Raw genomic sequence first — 22,707 nt, 5'->3', positions numbered from 1 at the left:
CCGGCCTACTCTGGAGCGATGCAAGTTGAGTGCCCCACCTGTTCATGCAATACCTGCTGTAGACCTACTTGTTGTCCGTACCCATTGTACACACTGTCGGAGTACCTGTACTAGTCACTACCATGAGACCAATCGACTAAATATGGACATCCCTTATGTCGTAAAAAATGCTGACATCATGTTGATGACGTACTGTACATGGTCATAAATGGGAGACAGACAGACTGACAGACCCACACAACCAGATATATTTGACATAGAATGGTGATCTATCGTGTACGCCACCACTTAAAATGGTGTATCGGCAGAAACATGACACAAAGCTCAGCCAATCCGAGAAGCTGATAGGTCATGATGGCCAATCAGAGATGCCGATGCACCCGGACAGAAGAGTCAAGAGTTGCACCACTCAGTTCACACGGGTGTGATTTTTAGTACTAGTATTATTATTTAGGTAATCCCAGTACTCTTGAATCCAGTGCTGTACAGCTCCAATGTTAATCAGAGTAGCATGTTGCCACCTTGTGGCAGAAAAGAGAAATGATAAAAGACCAAGAGGAACAAATTGTTATCTATTACTACATTAATATGTACAGTTATATTCATAAAAATATATAATACACCATAACAAATGAATACAAAATGTATATACATTGTTCAAGACTTCTTATTGAACAAAATGAAACTCATGAAACTGAAAAATATTTCAACCGTGAGAATAAAATAGACAAACATGAATTTGTATTTCTACCATTTGATCTTTACTCTTTTTTTGTAAGCTGTAGTAATACAAATACAATATGTAACTAATGCATTAACACTTGTAGCACAACCATAACTAATATTGATAAGTACTGTTTGTAAAACATATAGTACTATCTGTAGCACAATGCAATAAAATTACTAAATGACGGTGGTTTAAATATATAGCCTAGCCTGCATGTATAGTATACAGTAGCTAGCATACGTGAAGCAGTCTGTGGTCTATGTACTAGTGACTAGTCTGTGTAGTGTGCTGGTGCTCTAGTGACAGATGAACCACTCTGACAGCAGGATCAAACCACGTCAAACAAAGACTAAACCACATTCAAGCTCTGATTGCTGTCTGAACAGATTTGACCATGTAAGCATTTTAGACAGATCAGAGAAATCTCAGAGATTTAAGAGTTGAAGAATGCCACGCGGCCGAAACGTCAATCTGTCTGTTTGTTGCCTGCTGGGGGGAAACGAAAAATAAAACAAGAATCCTAAAAGGACACAATGTGAGTGCTGGTATTTATTCTCACAGTGTATATCTTCCTGAACCGTGCACCCGTTACACCATTACGTGGAATCATTCAACTGAGTGCTTGCTCTCGCTTTCTTCTTTAACGTATATGATCAAGAAAACATTTGTTTTGCATTTAGACAATGCAAATAACACACATACATAAATGCATGTGTGCGCACACAGTTTGTGTTTGGTATAAATACTGACTTACTGTCTTTCATTAGAGTCCAAGGCGAAGCACGCACATCCAGCAAACTTTACACCATTTGCACAGGTGCTGGACAACAACATTTACAATGTAAAGAAGGGAAGTCCATAATACGCACACTGCAATGACCGAAGCTCCCAGGATTCAGGAAAGTAACCACAACGTTGACAACGTTTCAACCCAACATGGGTCTTCATCAGGTCTCCCTCACTGTCGTTCATTCTCGACCCTCTCTCCTCTATCACTTCTCTCAATCCTTCTCCGTCTATCCCTGATAGATAGATTTCTCCAGTCCGTCGTGCACAGCTGTATATTCCAGGTGAGCTGTGTAGAAACGGCTGCTGTACTTACTGCTGTTTCTGACATACTGAAGGTAATCTGGAGTCCCTGGACAGATGACATTGTCAGCTAACAACACAGAGCCAGCAGACAGAAGACCACATGTCTGGAATGAGAGGAGATAGAAAAATATATTACTAAATAGTAAATACATGTTGTTGAAGCCAGATCGATGGCACTGACTAGAATTATGAACCACAAAAATCTAATTCCTATATTTACGTTTGTTGGTTGTAGTGGGTGAAACAGCGCAGAGATGCAAGAACAGTGTTTGCAAAACAGCTTGACAAAATGCTTCAGTATTTGTGGATAATGCATGAGCAAATGTGTGTACGACGGTAACCAACAGTAAACACATGGTATGATTATCAGCTAAGTCTGTTTAAAAACACATAAATTACACACTGTAGTATGAAAATATTGAAATTCAATTGTACACAATTCCCTGATCCAATACATGCTTTTTGTGCACCACTGCTCTAGAGTCCCTCACACTGCAGAGCTGCTTCAGTTGGTTGTCTACTGTAGCTGGTTCAAAATAATGCTGTGATGGATCACAGTGTAAAAACCTTTTTTTGCGTCTTCCTTTTTGGTGTGTGCACGTATATCTTATTGTGAGCTACATCTAAAAGCCGTATCAACGGAGACTCCTCAAAAAAGGCTTATGGGGTGTGTAATTGATACTGAAGCACTGAGAAAACTGTTGCGCCTTTCTTCGTCCTTTTTTTCAAACTTGACTACGGTAGCGGTGGTCTCAAAAACATAAGGGAAACTTTGACAGGAAAAGACTCGCTCAGTGTATAGAAAAATAAATAAAACTCCTTAGACTCTTACGGTGCTCTGTGCTCATGGTGCAATTAAAAAGCAATTGATGTGTAATTGATATAAATATATGTGGGTGGAGTACTCGTTTAAGCTGCAAGATGGACTATAAATGTTAAAGGTTGGGTCATGGTCATTGTTAAGGTCAATGGGTCTGGGTTTAGGGATGAGGGGTAGGAGTTATGCACAGTATAGTACCTCCAGTAGTTTGAGGTCAGGGAGGTAGCGGTCTTTCCAGTGATCCAGGAAGACAAAGTCAAATGTTTGAATACCAAACATGGCAGTCATCCTGGGGATCATGTCACCTGATGCTCCCTCCACTAAACACACCTGACAGCAACACACAAAAACATATGTTTTAATTAGAATAGATTCAACAATATAAAATATGTGATATTGTAATGGCTTCTGAAGTGAGGTTGTTCAATTTTGCATAGGGAAATGATTTATACAGGCGTGGTGTGAAATTGTAAATGGTTTGGAGAAAATAACAGTACAGTATCCTCTGTACCTTAAATTGCCAATGTATGAGAATTTAAGTGGGTCCGGCTGGATGTGGTATGCGAATTACAGGTTTAGTGGGTCAACGTGCCTGCTCGGTACTGTAGTTACAGTATTTGGATTTTGGGCTTAGATAACTGATCATAGATGTTTTTCAAGCAGGTGATGTTAACCTACTGATTTCTAAAAGAGTGTTTTAAATGTAGAGGAGTTGGAGTCCCTCAGAACGTTTTGTCATCTTCACATTGACAACTTTCCTCCCCTAGCCCGTATCCCTGGATACGGCAGCGTGACCTCCCATCCCATCCCAAGATGCAGCAGCTTGTCTCAAATATGGCAGTGACATAATGCAGTGTCTACTGTATGTACAGTATATGTATGTCTGTGACACACCTGGAGAGGTTTGTATTGGGCAGCTCAACTGGCCAATACAAACAATCCCCGCTATGAGGCTGGCCAAGCCAGGCTAGGACCTTCCAGCCATATATAACCATAGTCTTCTATAAGCACACTCCAGCCCCCTGACCTTGTCCTGCAGCCCGGCATGCTGGATGACCTGACGTGCCACCGAGGCACACTCAGGGTTCATCTCCATGGTGATGAGCCTGGTTCCTGGCGGTAACAGCTTGGCGATGCGGACTGTAGAATAGCCGCAGTATGTCCCCAGTTCTAAAGCCGTCGATGGACTGGTCTCCAGGACAACTGAATCCAAGATAGCACCTGTGGGTGTGTGTGCATGTGTGTGCACGCGAGAGAGAGCATCATATTCATGTACAACTGGCACAGAGATACACATATGGATATGGGGTCTCCTTTATCCACAATACTGCTGCTAAACACTATCCTGCCAGTTGCCCCACAACTGGATCCACTCAAATTCACCTGACTAAGGTGTACTGTGTGTGTGTGTGTGTGTGTGTGTGTGTGTGTGTGTGTGTGTGTGTGTGTGTGTGTGTTAGAGAGACCTTTTTCATCTCCTACGTTCATGGCCCATTCACGGTTTCTACAGTAGTGATCCACGGCAGAGATGACGCTGTCAGGATTTCCTTTGGTTGCATTTCTCTGCACAGCCTGAAGGATGCGCTGGAAATACAAAAACATAATGTGACTGTCCATTATTGTCTCACTTTAACCTGAACCCACGCAGTTATTGGTGTCAACAATTACAATCATACTCGCTTACACCAGGTATAAAGTATAATAACCGATTTTCTGTGAGACATACCCATTTGAAAAATGTCCATAAATCAGAAAATAAATCTTTAAGAAGTAGTGAATATAGCCGATCTACAAGCTCACAATGTGGCAGGAAGCGACACGTTGTGAGCTTGTAGCAGCTATTTTCACTAGTATGCGTCCCGGGCAAACATCTAATCTCTCTTTTGGGTCACAGACTAAAAGGTTTTGGACCCACTGCGGTACATAATGCACACATACACGTACTGTACATAATATATGCACTCATACGGTAAAGCAGGGACGTGCAGAGAGTGTTACAGAGGCAGGGGCTGAAATTCCTTAAGAGGGCACTTTTGGCAGAAAATAGCCAATCTACAAGCTCTCAACGTGTCGCACTATGACGCGTTGAGAGCTTGTAGATCGCTATTTTCCAGGCGCGACCCCGCACTCGTTGGCTACTTCAGATGTGTAATGACATGGATTTCTAAACAAATTCTTTCAATGCAAAATGCTGCATTCAAGATCAGGAGAGTTCAGAAAAAAGAAAGGAGGGCATTTGCATTTCTTTCACCATAGTACATGTTGCATTCATGGTCTGGAGAGAGCAGTTGTTTTTACAGACAGGTAAAAGGGCAGGGGCTGAAGCCCCCTTTGATGAATATGTGTGCACGTGCCTGACATACAACAGTACATACCTGGGGTCGAGTCTTTCGGGTCAGTACATCCAGAACCCGTTCGGTGATGCCAACATTCCACAACAGAGCACATTGTGCATTGGAGTGAACCAACCATCTGAACAGCCCGTAGAACCCAACACATACAACCACCAGTATCAGTGCCACCAACATTCTGGTCCCACTGGAAGAGAGAAAACTACATTAAATAGTCTTCATAACACGCTCCTCTTTTATTTGGGAATGCGATTTTGACATGTGGTATGTGTGTGTGTTGCTAGAACCACAGTTGAGTACAATACTGAATTATTCGGATGAAGTCTTTTTTTCCCCCTGCTGTTATTGTTGCCTCAAATGTAACAGCTGGAATAAGCCCAGAGGCAATGATAGGGTGCAGCAAAAGGTGTTTATTCACCAACACCAAAGAATATAAAAGATGGCAAAAATGACAAAATCTCCTAAAACAAGAGACACGTGCGTGATATCCAGCTCTGTTCTGTTCTCCAGAGGGGTTTACAACACTACACAAGATTTTTTTGTGCGCACAGTACGTTCATATTATTTACTACAGTTTTCATTACTACATATAGGATTAAGTTTAGCTATACAGACACCATGTACATTTATTGCACATTACTCCATAGGATTTAGTTAGTTAGCTAGTCTTACCTTATAGCGAGAAGAGAAAGGAGAGAGCTGCTTCAATGCTTTTCCTTCTCATGAAGAGCTCAACACAGCAAACATCTCTTTCTTTCTCTCCCTAGTCCCTCCCTCTAAAGCTCTGTCTCACATTCTTTTGTCTCTCTCTCTCTCTCTCTCTCTCTCTCTCAATGTCCCCATTCAGGGCTCCCTCTGTGAGCCGGCAGTGCTCTGAAATGTGCTATATAAATAATAAACATGCCTTTCCTTCCACATTTATTTCTATTTCAGTAAATGAGAATGTTTTGGGTGATGACATTAACGTTGGCTCATACTTGGAGGACTAATGCGCATCGCTACACACACACACACACACACACACACACACACACACACACACACACACACACACACACACACACACACACACACACACACACACACACACACACACACACACACACACACACACACACACACACACACACACACACACACACACACGTTTGTTTTGTTAGAAACACTAGGTTAGTTTACATTGCTATACGTTATTTGATTATAGCAGCCTAGGTGCCCGGACCACTAGGCCGGCCAATGGTTTGTTAGGCAAGCTTGTCTTACTACACATACTGTAGGTCGGTTTACATTACTACACAGCACAGGATGTGTTACAGATAGGAAAGTTAGATAAGAAATGTGTAAAGAAATTAGTGTTTTACACTAGGTATGTTTACAACTTCACATGATTATGTGTTTAAGACACTAGGTGCTTGTACAACACTACACAGGATTCTTTCTCGCTACCTCTCTACCCCTCCCTCCCGTGCTTTTGTTTGGCCTGGCTTGGTCTGCTTTAGATACATCCCTGTTGTTGACATAGGGTTTGGAACTTTGGAATACGGTACATTTGAAGCAGTAATGCCAGTTTAGTCTGGGTAGTTTGGTTGAGATAGGCTTTGAAAGAATGTTTATTTATGTGTGTGTGCACGTGTGCAATGCATGCATGCATGTGTGTGTGTGTGTGTGTGTGTGTGTGTGTGTGTGTGTGTGTGTGTGTGTGTGTGTGTGTGTGTGTGTGTGTGTGTGTGTGTGTGTGTGTGTGTGTGTGTACATGCGTGCAATGCACAAGCCTGACATTCAGAACAGCTGTAGGCTACTGAGGCAGACCTGCCATCAAAAATATCCATCACTCACACACACACACACACACACACACACACACACACACACACACACACACACACACACACACACACACACACACCCCCCCCCCCCCCCCCAGCAGGGACACACACACACCCACCCACCCCAGCAGGGGAAGGCTTTCTCTGTCGCTGCACTTAGTGCACTATATAGCAACATTGGATGGTCTGTTCAGCAGGGAGTGGAACTAACTGGAAGGAATGGGTTCAAGGGATAGCATGTTTCTCCACACATGTTCACCTCTCGGTGAAACTCCACACTGTCAGCTGAAAAGAAGCTGACAGCGTATCCTAGGAGTCCTATAGTATCGACACCCTCTGCAAACCATGATCCATTGATTGATTGAATACTTCAAAGATGATATTTACAGGCAGTACAATGAGTTAAAAACATGCCAATTGGATGACACAAAACGCCAGAGGCTTGTTTCCATTGTGGTCCATTAAACATTCAACACTCAAGCAACTGGACAACACAACAGAGCTACAAAAACAACTATACAACAATACTAAGGAAGGGTGTAATAGGGGCTATCCACATGGGGGAATTGAGATACATTTGGGAGAAATAAATAAGAATAAACTGATTTATCATGACTTGGAGTAATGAATGGAGTAATGATGGAAGGCTATTAAAGTAAACTAGATTAACCTTTTCTTCACCAGTTGTGTTATGTACACTGCACCTCGCTCATTTCATTTGCTATTATAATAATCATAAACTGTGGCTTGCCTTAGCCTACTATCTGACAAGTTCTGGAGCTGGCAGGAAAAACACTTCTTTACTTAGGTTAAAATGTTTTCCTTTTCAGGAATAACAATAACCCAACAGCGTCATCTGGTGGCCAGAGAAGTAAAGTATTCTGTTTAGTAGTCTCCACTCTCAGAGTCCAATCCATCGGTCAACAATGAGTCAAGACAATAACTGATGTTCTAATTATCAATTGTAACAATGACTATGGTTTCTAATTCTAACGTGTGCTGGTTCTTTATCCCCCCGACCCTATTTTTTTTTACATACACAAACATGCACATGCTGACAGGATTAATTTCGCGTAGGTCGTCGACGTCGTAGCCATCTTTCCCTACCCTTCCTCCCTTCGGCTTCGATAATGGTACGGTCCGTGTCCTCCCATCTGACAGCTTACAGCAGAGAGAGAGAGGCGAGCACTGTATTATTTACCTTCATCCACAAACGCACAACCTGCACGTCTTCTTCAACAGACTGGAGAGAGCGTATCGCAGCAGTAGAGAATAGAGATATAGGCTAGGCTACAACAAGACAAGTATACAAAGCTATACCAACGAGACAACGAATCGGTTCATGCCGTAGCTGCTGCAATCCGTTCTGATCTGTTTGCACCGATGATGAGCTCCATGGGGACCGACAGACAGAGATAGACAGACAGACAGACTGACTGACAGCGCGCGGTCATGGCTGAAGACTTCTGGGACTAAAAGATTACATACAACACCACGCTATAAAGACAATCCCCATCCGGTGAGTGAACTACAACAGCCTTTACAGTGCGATGGTGAATACGTGCGTGCCATTAATTTAATAACCACTTCATACGCCGTAACGCCGTTATAACTGTCCATAATATCTTCTTACTGATCGAGTGACATTATGTTGAAGCTCTGTAACGTACGTCTTGCAATGTCCAAATTAAACTGCAGATACGTGTTGTGTGTGTCCGTGGCCGACAATTAAGCCAGCAGCTGCTGGTTTAGCAGCCTTTGGACTTGTATTATTTATGCCCCTTATACCTGTATGCTAGTTTATTGCTACCGGTTAACGCGTATTGTGGACACTGATTGGCTGGCAAACTATAGCTAATCCTTATTGTAGATGTATTGATTGGTTAGCTTGCCAGCTAATTGTTACAATACACTCACTATAGCTAACTAAAGTTACTGTGGACTCATGGTTGCTTGGACCCATGGTGATACTACAAAATTATACATGGGTGGCATGCATTATGTATATATAATAATAATAATATTATATATTTTAATTTTGTTTGGTAATTACGTAGGCTATAATATAACATTTTCCACTGATGGTTATTTTTTATACAAGCCAGATGGTACTGAAAAGGTCAATTTATGTGATAATACCAATGATAATACATTCCTATTTCCTATTTGACGTTTCCATGAATTAGACCTACTGGTATTGGATATGAGGCGGTTTATTCTGTTGATTCGGACACACTGGACACAAGGGACAATATGCAACAACAATGGAATCTTCAGGGGTATTAATTAAGGTGAATGCTATGCAGAGTAACAATTGGAGTCAATAGAGCCAAAGAATCTCATAGGCCAAGTGTGTGGGTCAGAAAGGCTATAAGTTCATTACATTACAGACAGAATTCCAGTTAAGTTAATGCAGTAAAGTAGTGTGCTTTCCAACTTGCTTCCTGTGTCTATTTTCTCTCAACCAACAGACAGGGACAAGGGAGACAGAGAGCAACAGCTATTCCTTATAATAGCTAATTCATTTTGATGCAGCTTTTGGCTGTATCATTTCAGGAAATGATAGGCATGCTGCATGATACAAGTTGACCGTTTGATTTTTATACAGTTCATATACAGTAGGACTGTCACTGCTGTACAGGTTAGACTACTTATTTAATGTATAGGCTATATATTCAAGGAACTGTCCATGGTGCTGAATATGTCACACACTACAGCTGATGTACCACAGGGGTACGCAGGGGTGAAAAACTTTTGTGTGCTCAATGATCTGTAAAGTGTTTAGGGTTCATATGGGCAATTGTGCTAACTAGTTGGGTGATTGCTTGTTAAAAAAATAAATCTGCCCATGCTACCGAGCAACAACAAAAAAAAGCAACATATTAAGTGGGTGATGTGTACTCATTCTGCACAAATCATCCAAGATCTAGATGTTGTTCTGCTCATGTACATGGCCTTCACAATAGAAGTTACTGAAAACCAATCTAGGAACCCTTTGGAGTGGAAAAAATATATTTTCCCCTGCTGGCTGCTGAATCTGTCTTGAGCGATTACTGAAAACTGGCATGAGAAATTTAGTACAGCTGCCCCCATGTCTCAACCAACCCACTACAGTAGATCCTTTTTTAAATTGTTGTAAATGTTCAACTTCATACTTTAGTGGGGAGCCTTATGCCACAGCCAGTTGGTGCATCAACTCTGCATCCGCATCAAATCAGACTCCTGTCATGACTCCCCTCTCTCTGCTCTTGGTTTCCCATCTCTAAATAAAGCATAAAATGCCAAAAATGTACATGTAGAAAAGCACCTACTGTATGGTTGACAGAAATAGCATCACCATGACAACACCAGAGGCAGAAACTAATATAAGCACAGTAGCACAGATTTACATTTGCTTTCATTTAAAACGGCAAAGTGATATACGCCAGTGCTTCTCAAATGTGCATTTCCTTCCATGATCTTTTATAGGAATAGTGTGTACTACTGTGTTGATTTCGTCGACTAAAACTAAAAATGTTCGTTGACTACCTTTTTTCACTGACAAAAACTAAATGGAAACTAAATGAAAACTAAGCTACGATGACTAAGACTAAATATACTGACAATTTCGTCAAATAAAAACTAGACTAAAATGTTAGGAAGGGAACAGTGGACAAGAGATCCAGTATAAGTCATTTTACACTTGTTTGCATGCTGAAAATAGCAGATCTACAAGCTTTGTGAGCTTATAGATCAGCTATTTTCAGCGTTTAAGTGTAAAATCAGTCATTACGACGGCATCAAGGCCCACCAAAACACATTTTAGTCTAAATCACCTGTATATTTAGTCGACTAAAACTAAACTAACACTAACATATTCCAGGTGACTAAAATGTGACTAAAACTAATTAAACTATTCAAGAGACTATGACTAAAACTAAAATAGAAATTTGCTGCCAAAAACAACACTGGTGTACTCTCCATTGTACTATTATGTCTGACACAGAAATGACCAGAATGTAATCAAAGAATGATTACCTGTACAGGTGCGCTGACGCCCCCAATGGAGAGTATGAGGAAGATCAAACGCCAGCTGTCAGGCACTGCAGAGAGGGGTGGGGCAGGGGGTTGGGAGAGGACCATCAGCGAAACAGCCAAACAAGACGTAACATCACACAGCGACACCGGTAACTACATAATACACACGCACACACATTTTTAACTCATTCACCATTGATTCATTGTTTTATTTCTTTGATTGGGTTTGCTTTTTTCTTTAAGCCAAATTCCAATACTCGAATTTCTCGCTTCCTCCGTCATCTGTCCTCCAGCATGGCGGTGTTACGGTGAAATTGGTGACCTGCCGAGATATGCGACCATCTTGTGGACTTCACAGAACTTTAAATGCGTGGCATAACTTGGTTGAACTCTGCTAATAAACAAACTGCAATGATTTACATTCGGACACTGATGTTATGTGATGTTCACACGATTGTCAATTTTGGCAGGTCACCAATTGCACCGTAACACCGCAATGCTAGAGTGACGGAGTGTGCGTGAGCAAGACGAGTGAGCAGAAATTGGATTACTAGAATTCAGCTTTAGGATTCTTCATCCTCTCACCTTTGTCTCTCTTTTTTTCTCCTCTCTCAAGAGGTGGAGTCAGGTCAAGTCAGTGTTTTAGGTCGAGGAAGTTCTCTCCACTCTGTCCTCCAGTCATACAGTTCCTCCCTGAGGAGACCAAGACGCTTGGGAAGAAGTCTGAGCTCCTTCCTCCACCACAGACTAGGTACTGCTACTACTGTATACTGTACTACTTCTATAGAGTGTCTGAGTGGGTAGAGAGGCCTCCTGGGAATTGGAAGGTCAGTGGTTCAGCCCCTGTTCCACCTGGTATATGTGTTGACGTATCCCATAGCAGTCACTTACGTAAGTCCTAGCCTCGGGACCACAGGTGGTTTGTTTTCAAAGGGAAAAAAAGCCTGGAGCGAAGCAGGAAAAGAGGCATAGGAGTGGGAGTGAACCTTGTATTTCGCTCAGTGCAGAGGGGCGTCACTCCAAATTTGGTGACGTCAATATTCTCCGCTGCGTTCTACTGGCGAGGGGAGTGGAGGAGGGGAGCGGAGGCCGGCTCATACTGTAGGTTGGTGAACTGCGCTCGTTCGTTCCACCCCTCTTTGCCCAGAAAAGCTCTCTTTCAGGTTACTTAACCCCCAACAACGGCTCCATACAGACGCTGTATTGATGCTGCCCACTGCTATAGGATTTTCAAATGGATAAATTAACACTGAGGATTTTACTGTGTACTAACTAGAGCCCTATGGGAAAAAAGCCCTCTTTTTCTTTTTTTTTCAAATTCCCATTTATGTTTGTATTCTTTTACCCATTTCTACAATTACCCTGTGTGGGTTGACCAATAGTTTGTCAATGCCAGTAACTGACCGACTGACTGACTGCCTTCACATGAAATGCACATGAGCGACAATCCCTCTGCAAACAGCCAGTGATGTGCTGGTGTCCCATTTCCTCATTTTCCTTTCTCAGCAAACACAGAAACATATTGTATGATCTCTTTATCCCACAGCCGGCGATGCGCAGTCATTTCAGATTTTACTGGACGAAGACGTAGGCGTCTCTGATGCTGGTCTTTGTTTTTGCTGGTAGAGCTGTGATACAGTATATTGCTATAATATTAATAATACTATATTATATTCATATAATATTAATAATACTGTGATATCATCTGTATCGTAGCATTATGAAGTAGCTTAAATATGGCCTTTTCCTGTTCTTAAAGCTTGGATTATAGTAAATTGATTATATTTTCTGGGTTAGGGTTATGTGTTAAACACAATTTTGTCATATCTACATTATGAATGATGATAGTATAGTCATCCATAGTATAGTCATCCCCAAGATAGGGTAACATTGTCGATATTGAGATTGTATTGTGATGTTTGATTATGTCCACTAAGTGTATGTATTCTTTGTGTGTGTGTGTGTGTGTGTGTGTGTGTGTGTGTGTGTGTGTGTGTGTGTGTGTAGAGATTGTCCATGAAGATGTTAAAATGCGTTCTGATGGGGAGAGTGATCAGAACTCAGATGACCACAGTCCTGTTAGACTCCGCCTCCGCAATAAGAATACTGAGGTGCACACACACACACACACACACACACACACACACACACACACACACACACACACACACACACACACACACACACACACACACACAGAAAGTTTCTTGGGTACAATTAGGTCTTTATACTTAACTTTACTTGAGTATTTCCAATACTTTTACTTCTTCTCCACTACATCTCGGTTGCAAATACTATACTTTTACTTCACTACATTTAGTTGAAAACTTTAGTTACTAGGTCAGTTAAAATGTATGATCTATATATTTGTGTGTGTGTGTGTGTGTGTGTGTTTGTGTTTTTTTTTCAGGACATTAACAAGCGTCTATCATTACCAGCTGATATAAGACTCCCCGATGGCTACCTGGAGAAGTTTAACCTGAAAGAACAACCTCTTAGTAGAAGACTACGACGCGTTTCACTGGTATCTACAGTACTTTACTCTGCTGTATATCCATTCAAATAAAATGAATCTATTCTTAAACATAAACCACATCACCGGAAGTAATACACTGGAACTTACATTAAACCAAGTTCAACAGACGCATGGCAAACATCAGCAACACACAGCAAAAAAGACAAAGGTAGACAAAGGTACAATGTCCCCCTTTTTTAAACTAGCTCCTCGCAACTCGCCCTACACACTTCCACTTGGTTTGAGCATAGATATATGAATAATAGAGACGGCACTGGAGGCAAGGGGAATCCCGGTGCCCTCTCTATTATTTATATATCTATGCTCAAACCAAGTGGAAGTGTGTAGGACGAGGGCTTAGTTCCAAAAAGGGCCTGCGGATCCAGGCCTGTTTGTAGTGGGAGGAAGTGAGAGGTACCACAGGTACCCCTGAACCATTGTGGAGTGTCCTTGCGGAGCGGAGGAGAAGTGAACCTTGTAGTAACACACTATGCTGTATTCTACATACGCTACTACACTATACTTGTCATTACTTTAGCATTACTTGTTCCACACTTCAATGAGCCAAACTTGTGATGATCTGGAGATCATCTGATACAATCTGTATTTGACCATCTCTAGCATTTAACTGTCAAAACAAAAGTCCAAACTGCCCAAGGCTGTTTTTCTAGTTCCTGTTGGCTTGTTGCATGAACTTTAATATACCCGCCTACAGCAGCCACTACCGGAGATCGAAAATCCTCCTGCCTCCCTCAAGTCAGTGGTGTGGCAACACTTTGGTTTCCCTTTCATTTGAATAAACAAAGTGTGTATTTGCAATAATACTGCAAAGATGACAGGAACAACATTAACAGGCATCACAAGGAAAACGATCTGAGTGCGGAAAAACATTTCTCAGCCAACTGAGAAACAAGCTTTTTTTTCTTTGTCAATGCTATAAGATAATCATACCTTTTTGTCTTTCTGCCTGTCTGTGTCTCATTGTCTGTCTTCCGCAGTCAGAGATTGGTTTTGGGAAACTGGAGACTTATGTTAAGCTGGACAAACTGGGAGAGGTATATACGACTGTTACTTCTGAACCTACACGTCTGACTCCTTACACTGACACCTGACCTTTAAACCTTAAGAGTTTTACTTGCATAATCTTGTAGTTTTATCATTAACTCTAACTCTGTCTGTCTATCTCTCTAGGGGACTTATGCTACGGTTTATAAGGGAAAGAGTAAACTGACAGACAACCTTGTTGCTCTGAAGGAAATCAGATTGGAACATGAGGAGGGAGCACCCTGCACTGCCATCAGAGAAGGTTCTTTACTTAAGTAAAAGTATCAATACCTCAGTGTTAATACCACTGTTGAAAGTAAAAGTCAAAATGTACCTAGTTGAAAGGGTATAAAAATATACTAAAAGTAAAAGTACTCATTGTGCAGAATGTCACATTTCACCTGTTTGTCTTTCCTTTTAGTGTCACTGCTGAAGGATTTAAAACATGCCAACATTGTCACGCTACATGACATCATCCACACAGAGAAGACTCTTACACTGGTGTTTGAATATCTGGTGAGAGACACACACACACACACACACACACACACACACACACAATCAGTCACACACACAATGAATGTCCACAGATAAAGGCCTTAACTCCCGTCACCCAAAGAAGTATGTTGGATCAGTGGATCTCCAAAGATATAAATCCCCATATAATGGATCCCTGTCTCCCTGATGATTCAGTCCTCCTCACTCATAGACTACCCTCCAAGTATAGTAGTATAATTATGATAATGGGAACTGCAGGTGCAACAACGGCCACAACGAATGAACAATGGGTACAACGAGAATTGCCTAACTGAATTGGGCCTGGCAATAATAATAACCTAGACATTCATTTATTTACTTTTCTAAATGTGTGTGTGTGTGTGTGTGTGTGTGTGTGTGTGTGTCAGGACAAGGATTTGAAGCAGTACTTGGATGACTGTGGAAACTGCATCCATGTCAACAATGTAAAGGTAAAATAACGTTTATTATTCTTCAATACAGGAACATCCTTTGTCTCTTAGTTAAAGGACCACTTCAACACCTTTCAACCTTCGTATAATCTTCATATAATTGGTCCTCACTATTTTCATGATAAAATACAAAAAAGGGCTGTGGGCACTGGGTAGTTCAGAAACATCATTGTTTGGCAGATTTATTTTAAACAAGATTGTAGTTTAGTTTTTTTAGATTTTTATTATTGTGAGAATGATGGCTTCTATTATCACATTGCAACTTTTCAGGAAGAGAAAGCCTGCAGTTGGCTTGGACGGGTTTCTGAATTGCCCACAGCCCTCCCATGAGAGACAGAAAAGATATTGTGGCATTTTATCATGAACATTAGTGAGGACCAATTATATGAAGATAGGTTGAGAAGTGGTCCTTTAAGTTATAGAAAAGAGAACTATAAACTAAAGTGTTGTGAGGACAGAACTGCCGCCAACCATAGGGTAAAGTTGTGTGAAGATATACATTATAAACCGTTTATTTATTAAAGACTTCACTTGGAACTGAATTGGTCAATTAACATTTACTTTATTTTTCCTCTCTGCAGCTGTTTCTGTTCCAGTTACTGCGAGGTTTAAAATTTTGCCACAATCGAAAGATTCTTCACAGAGACTTAAAGCCACAAAACCTCTTGATCAATGACAAGGGAGAACTGAAACTAGCTGACTTCGGTAAACAGAGTGCATGTGAGATGGGAGATAAGAGATAATAAAGCTCACACTTTTATATGAAACAACTAGTTTGTGCTGTAGTAGAATTATTATGACAACTATCTGTTTTATAATGTTTCCTAATTAACTAGAAGTAGAATTGACACATTTACTGCCATATAGTTGCCATATCAACTCCCTACTTGAATTCTAGAATGCCTATTTAGGGGCTAACATTCAGTGAAAATAGTAGATCACAACTCACCAGGTTGCGAGCTTGTGCATTGGTTGTTTTCGGCTGTGTTTAATGTAGACCGAAAACAGGAGGAGGCTAGCATAGAGCCCTGGGAATCCTGGAGTTTAAGTGGATAAGAATGATTTTATGCTGTACTATTACAACAGACAGACAGTGGAAATCGATGCACATTTAGTAGGTTTCACGGTTGACTGAACGTTGTTTGTGTCAGGTTTGGCGAGAGCAAAATCCATTCCAACTAAAACGTTCTCTAACGAAGTAGTGACGTTATGGTACCGCCCCCCAGATGTGTTGCTGGGGACTACCGACTACTCTACACACATAGATATGTGGTGAGTACTATGAATACTACCAATACTGCTGCTGGCTATAGAGCACCGAAGTCCTGACTTCAGTAGAGGGCGTCAGTCCCAAGGTTCATGTACTTTTTATTTGCATTGTAATCTCCATAAGGGGATTTTAGATCGCCTCATATAAGAACTGTGTTTGAAAAATAAACCGATCACCCCGGCCTTTTCACTCATATGGATATGAAGCATCGACTGAAGGTGGAAATGTACAAATACCCAAAGAGTAACAAAATAAGCGTTATAAACGAGTCAAACAACCCAGAGAATACATTTCCGGGTAGGCGGGGTTGCTGCATCTGCCCGTCGCACAACAGAAACTGAATGTTAATTACGTATAATTTTATTTTTATTTTATTGATATTGAATGTTTCGTGGTTAGTACGAGTCGAGTCACCATCAGCTGAGCTTACGTCAACAAGGAATCTCAGGAATGCAATGTGTTGACAGCTGGGCGTGACGTATATTAGCAGCGACATATGTAGTTTCAAGGCTTTTGCGGCCACATTAATTCCATTTTCTCCATAAACTGGCTGTATCAAATATGAATGGACATCATTAACGACGCACAGCCACTCCCCTGACAGAAAGGCCGGGGTGGTCGGTTTATTTTTAAAACACAGTTCTTATATGAAGCGACCTAAAATCACCCTATGGGGATTACAATGCAAATAAAAAATACATGAACCTGTGTATTGGCACCCTCTACTGAAAGTGATGTCAGACTTCGGTGCTCTATACTGACATGTGTTAGCGCTACTACCATTAGTAGTAAAGACTTATTTATTCATTGCACTGCCCACAACAACAACTGGCAGTAGGCTGCGGCTGGCTGCCCCAAAGATATGATTAACGAGTCGAATAGGTCGAGGACATTACTACGGTCAAAGTCAAAATCAAGAACAGATGGGTGTGTTTTCATGACATTTGGTGGGAATGATCTGATGATACTGTACATAAGCAAGTGAAAATGCAGAATGCTATGAAACATTCTGTGGTACTGTGGAAAAGCTTGTCTTGCATTGCGTCTACAGGGGCGTGGGATGTATTTTCTATGAGATGTCGACAGGCAGACCACTGTTTCCAGGATCTACAGTGGAAGAAGAACTGCACTTTATCTTCAAACTACTGGGTACAATGCGCGCACGCACGCACACACGCACACACACGCACGTACGCACACACACGCACGCACGCACGCACTTGAGAAACCTTTGGGTCATGCACAAAATACACTCCTTGGGCTAAAAGCAGCCATAGCCACTTGCACAAATGTGCCCAAAATGTACTGACCTCATCACATTTGTCTATGGCAGTTTTTAGCCCAGTGTATTTTGTGCAAAACTAATGCTTGGATTCAGAATCATGAAAATCCCCTAGTTTGACATAAAGAAAAGGAAAGGATACTTAAAGAAAAGGAAAGTTTTACATTTTTGCCTGCCATAGGATGTTAAATTAATGGTAGGGTCAAAAGAAACCCCTATAAAGAAATTGCCCAATATAGCCGGTCGGCAGTCAGCAAGTGGATTCATGAATGTATGTATATAGTTTATCAAACACAGGATAAGATGTAAGTTCCTTTGTGCAAGCACATACCTAAGAGTGTCGTCGTGATGAATGGTAGAATGTCTTGGTGATTATTTTAGGCCAATACATTTCAGGCCAATAAATACGAAAATACCAGAAGTTGAGGAGCGTTGACGCAAGCGGCGATCGCGGTACCATGCAATGCTTGTTTGTGCATGCATCCATGGGCGACTAGTCCTGGATGGTGGTGAGCTTCTTTTTTTTTTCACGCCACGTGTCCCGCGCCCCCTCGCGAACCTGATGCAGGCGAGAACGCCTGTGCGTCACTCACTCCCCGTCTGAAACGGCCTTAAGTTGAATGAAATGTTGCTGATCTAGGATCTTATCCTTGAATTTACTGGTGTGTGTGTGTGTGTGTGTGTGTGTGTGTGTGTGTGTGTGCACTGGCATATGTAGGAACTCCCACAGAGGACAGCTGGTCTGGTATCCGTCGTAATGAAGAGTTTAGGTCGTTCAACTTTCCTCGCTACTGCGCAGAGAGAATGATGGACCACACACCTCGGTACGTACACACACACACACACACACACACACACACACACACACACACACACACACACACACACACACTCACTTACTTAATCCTCTTCGTGTGGGACCTGTCTTGTGCTGCATGTTGTACCTCGTCCCATGTAAGGTTCATCTCCTTTAGCTCAGCTGTCACGGTTCGTCGACAGGTGGTTTTGGGTCGACCTCGAAAACTTTTCCCTACTCACGTACGTCACACACACACGGATGGGGATGGGGAGGAGGAAGCAGAAGAAAAAAGATAATATTGTCATATTGTGTCATACTGTAAGTGTGTTTTTGTTTGTGTGTGCGTGTGTGTGTGTGTGTCCAGGCTAGACAGTGAAGGTGTGGACCTCCTCTCCAAGTTACTGAAGGTATGTACCACCATCACTTCCTCACTCTACAGTCTACTTTCTCTTTGATTCACTCATTAAATAATCACAACCATATCGCAGGTGACGCCCCAGCCTTTAGGACATGCAATGACCAATATCACCCTCCCCGCCGGCTACAAACCTTTTCATGTCAAGGACCAACAAATTGACACTTATTAGCCCGCGGACCCCCATTTGAAAAGATATGCCAGGGACCCCCATAAGAGAAGATGTTTGGATCCCCAGCGCATACTATTTGGTCTTTACTTTACTAAAAAGCTTATGATTTCTAACTAGGCAATTGTACTTTGGTGTTTGTGTGTTCAGTTTGAAGGGAAGAAGAGATTGTCAGCAGAGGAGTCAATGAGTCATCAATACTTCAGCAACCTCGGAGATCAAATTGTAAAACTGCCTGACAGTAAGTGCGCGCGCGCACACACACACACACACACACACACACACACACACACACACTTCAGAAAGTCAACTCTTCAGAAAGTTGATTCTAAAAACGCCTTCTTAATCCTGACCTAAGTTTTCTGAAATACTATTTATATAGCAGAATAATTTTCTTGTATTTGGTTGTATATTATATGCATGCATTATATTAATATAAAGTATTTCTTTGTGATTGTTGTGCTTTAGCGTCATCCATCTTCTGTTTGCCTAACATTCAACTGGAGAAAGAAACGCTGACAGAACCTGGTGAATATCACACACATTATATATTTTTTGTCCTTTTTTCTCCCAATTTAGTCCTATGTCCTCAGATGTCCAAAAATGTATAACATTACCTTACTCAATCATTACGTATGGCCCCACTAGACCCTGCCTTCTGCCTGTATTTAGTACTTTTGAAGATTCTGTGCAATTTCTGTAAACATTTGTCTAAGCTTCCCCCCTCTTCCTCCCTCTCTGTAGTCAAGAGTGTATCCAGTCTGCTCTGCTGAAAGGTTTAAGAAGATGATAAAGAATGAAGGATGACAATGGGGAATGAAGGGATTATTCCTAATCCTTCAATAACTAAAAAGGTTAAAATGTAGACATAGAAACCCTTTCATAGGGTGTGGGAAAAAGCAGTTGAACTTTTACTGCAATGTATGATGCGACTTGACACATATAAATCAATCCAGATTCATCGATCAATATTTTACCTATAGATAGTTACTGTACTGTCAATTCCATTGAGCGTTACTCCCCTCTCCTCAGTTCCCGGTTGGCAACAACACTTTACTTTGACAGAAATTTATATTTTTCTTTGTTTTGTCTGTTGGTTCAGAGAGCTACAGTGTGTATGGGGCATGCTGGGAATCATGTTCTTCCTGGGTCCTGTGGAGCCATGTCTATTTGATGTGATCTGTGTTGATTCAGAGGTACTGTACGGCAATGTCTGCTTTAGAGTTGGGGTGTGTGGGGTTTAGAATTAGGGTATGTGTGGTTTAGAATTAGGGTATGTGTGGTTTAGAATTAGGGTATGTCTGGTTTAGAGTTAGGGTATGTGTGGTTTAGAATTAGGGTATGTGTGGTTTAGAGTTAGGGTATGTGTGGTTTAGAGTTAGGGTATGTCTGGTTTAGATTTAGGGTATGTTTGGTTTAGGGATACACTGTTTGGTTTCAAAATTGAGGCGTGTTTTTAGGGTATGTTGGATTTAGGGTTAGGCTGTTTGATTTATTGTTTATGTTTGGTTTACTTTAGATACGAGGTTCCTGGGACTCTTTTTAACGATGCAATAACAGCTCCTGTCTAATATAAGGCAATAAGACCTTCCAAACAAACCTGTAGGTTTTGAGATGCATTGCTCAGAGGAAAATGAGCATGATGTCGCCTACTGTACCAAGCACTCCACACAGGTTGTTGTTTCCGCAGTTATTTTTATATTAAGCTTTGATATTACAGTTTTTGTGACGAGCCAAACACAACCATGTTCAATTCCTCTTCTAGGTGCAATTGCTCTTTAATAAAAAGGCCCTGCCCACCAACCTCACCTTTTTTCAAACCATCTATTGATTTATGAGATGGATAGATAGATAATCTGTGAGGATTCTGATGGCTTCATTCTGAAATAATAATAATAATAATGCATTTTGTGTTGTTTGAAAACACATATTTCTTCAGGTGGTTTTAAGTTGATTACATATTACAGAATAATTCTACGTGTTGTTGGAGAGCGTTACCTTTAGAGACATGACTCTAATTGATCAAGCTGCTGTGAATAATTATATATTTATGTACTGTAGGCCTACGTGTGCATGTGGAAATCACATTGAATTATTTAAAGAAACAAAATGTACAAGCGTTAGCTAGTATAGTTCACACAAATGACTCATCAGCTACAGTATAATTTAGCAGAAGGCCTCACTGCTAATACACGTACAAATGAATAGGCACGAGTGGATTTAATTCACTTCACAAGTCAAGTGAAAACCCAAAGATGGAAAACTACTTAGTCACGGCCGACCTCTAAATCCTTGACTCCGGTCCAAACTTTCCACTTCCTGACAGTGATCTACTCTTCTCTACATTTGATGGATTATCTTATGGGTTTAACTCTTTGAATGTAATTTTACTATAAACACTTTATCTATTTAGTATTGTCCTGCCAGTTTTTAAATAGGTTCAGGGGTTATGTAAAAGTTGTGCATGGGTTAGGATCATGGGTCAATTTTAGGGGCCAGGGTTCAATGTCGAGGGTAATTTCAGGTCTTGTCGATGTTGTCGGAGGTAACATATTGTCCTCTTTCTCTCCATTTGCTTGAGAGGGGGAATGTCTTTGTAAACAATAACTGAATTACATTTTGACCAGATCTTGGATTATGTAATAATTTATGCATGCATGTTTATTGCTAGTCATAATACGGTTCTAAAAGTGTCTATTATTTGACAGCACTGCACAACTGCTATTACACTGGCACAGAAAATCTGTTTTCTGACTCTTTGATCTGGACGAATGCAAATCTGAACTGTCAAGTACAAAACTGTTTTGTTCTGCAACAAAGTATCAACAATGACACGCAGTACTATTCCCACCATATGTCATTATGTTGAAACTGTGCCTTTCTTAATGAGGCTATCTACTGTATGTACTGTATGAGCAGGTCCATTGTGGACATTAGTATTACCTTCAGTGTCTACAGTCTCACGATCATTCTCACATTCACATCAGTACACTTTACCATTGAATGTCTACATGACAGCAGAATGCCAACAAACACCCCAAATCAAACCCAACCCTACATTTTAATGTCGGCTCCAACCCTAACCCTTAATTGTGCCACAAAGGGTCAAAAAACTAATTTTCTCCTTTTTGAATTAAACTGAAATGTGTTCTGTTGCCATCATCCTTTTGCCACTGTTGAAATATACCAAAGTTATCTGCATTGTATTGCATGGTAGAAAGGATTCTTCTGTATCTTACTTTTAAGTGGGGTATTTTCTATGCTGTTCTTTGAATATCCTACCATCTTCCAGAAAGCACTACTGTCCATGCTTGGAATAAAAATCCAAGTACGAAAGTCGTCTTGAAAGACCATATATATTATAAATGTTATAAAACAAAGTTATTTCAATGTATTGAAAACAAATACACAA

General features: G+C 41.1%; 2 protein-coding genes across 2 annotated transcripts; one reads left to right on the top strand and one right to left on the bottom strand.

Moving 5' to 3' along the window:
* Nucleotides 1-761: 761 nt before the first annotated feature.
* comta (catechol-O-methyltransferase a) lies at nucleotides 762-7,959 on the bottom strand. Its single transcript, XM_080764061.1, has 6 exons — nucleotides 7,856-7,959; nucleotides 5,015-5,177; nucleotides 4,106-4,223; nucleotides 3,667-3,860; nucleotides 2,838-2,969; nucleotides 762-1,923 (listed from the first exon to the last, which is right to left on the bottom strand). Exons 1-6 carry the CDS (start codon nucleotides 7,867-7,869, stop codon nucleotides 1,744-1,746), a joined length of 801 nt encoding a protein of 266 aa, XP_080620187.1. The 5' UTR covers nucleotides 7,870-7,959; the 3' UTR covers nucleotides 762-1,743.
* A 59-nt stretch (nucleotides 7,960-8,018) lies between these two features.
* On the top strand, nucleotides 8,019-22,707 carry cdk16 (cyclin dependent kinase 16). The gene is made up of 17 exons (XM_080764060.1): nucleotides 8,019-8,335; nucleotides 10,842-10,982; nucleotides 11,450-11,584; nucleotides 12,841-12,944; nucleotides 13,244-13,357; nucleotides 14,347-14,403; nucleotides 14,540-14,654; nucleotides 14,814-14,908; nucleotides 15,298-15,360; nucleotides 15,942-16,065; nucleotides 16,512-16,632; nucleotides 17,682-17,779; nucleotides 18,631-18,736; nucleotides 19,076-19,118; nucleotides 19,446-19,536; nucleotides 19,764-19,823; nucleotides 20,040-22,707. Exons 2-17 carry the CDS (start codon nucleotides 10,859-10,861, stop codon nucleotides 20,066-20,068), a joined length of 1,479 nt encoding a protein of 492 aa, XP_080620186.1. The 5' UTR covers nucleotides 8,019-8,335; nucleotides 10,842-10,858; the 3' UTR covers nucleotides 20,069-22,707.

The sequence above is a fragment of the Protomyctophum bolini genome, assembly GCF_963924005.1.
Source record: "Protomyctophum bolini genome assembly, chromosome: 5".
Taxonomy (NCBI): domain Eukaryota; kingdom Metazoa; phylum Chordata; class Actinopteri; order Myctophiformes; family Myctophidae; genus Protomyctophum; species Protomyctophum bolini.
This window is presented reverse-complemented; position numbering and strand designations above follow the sequence as displayed.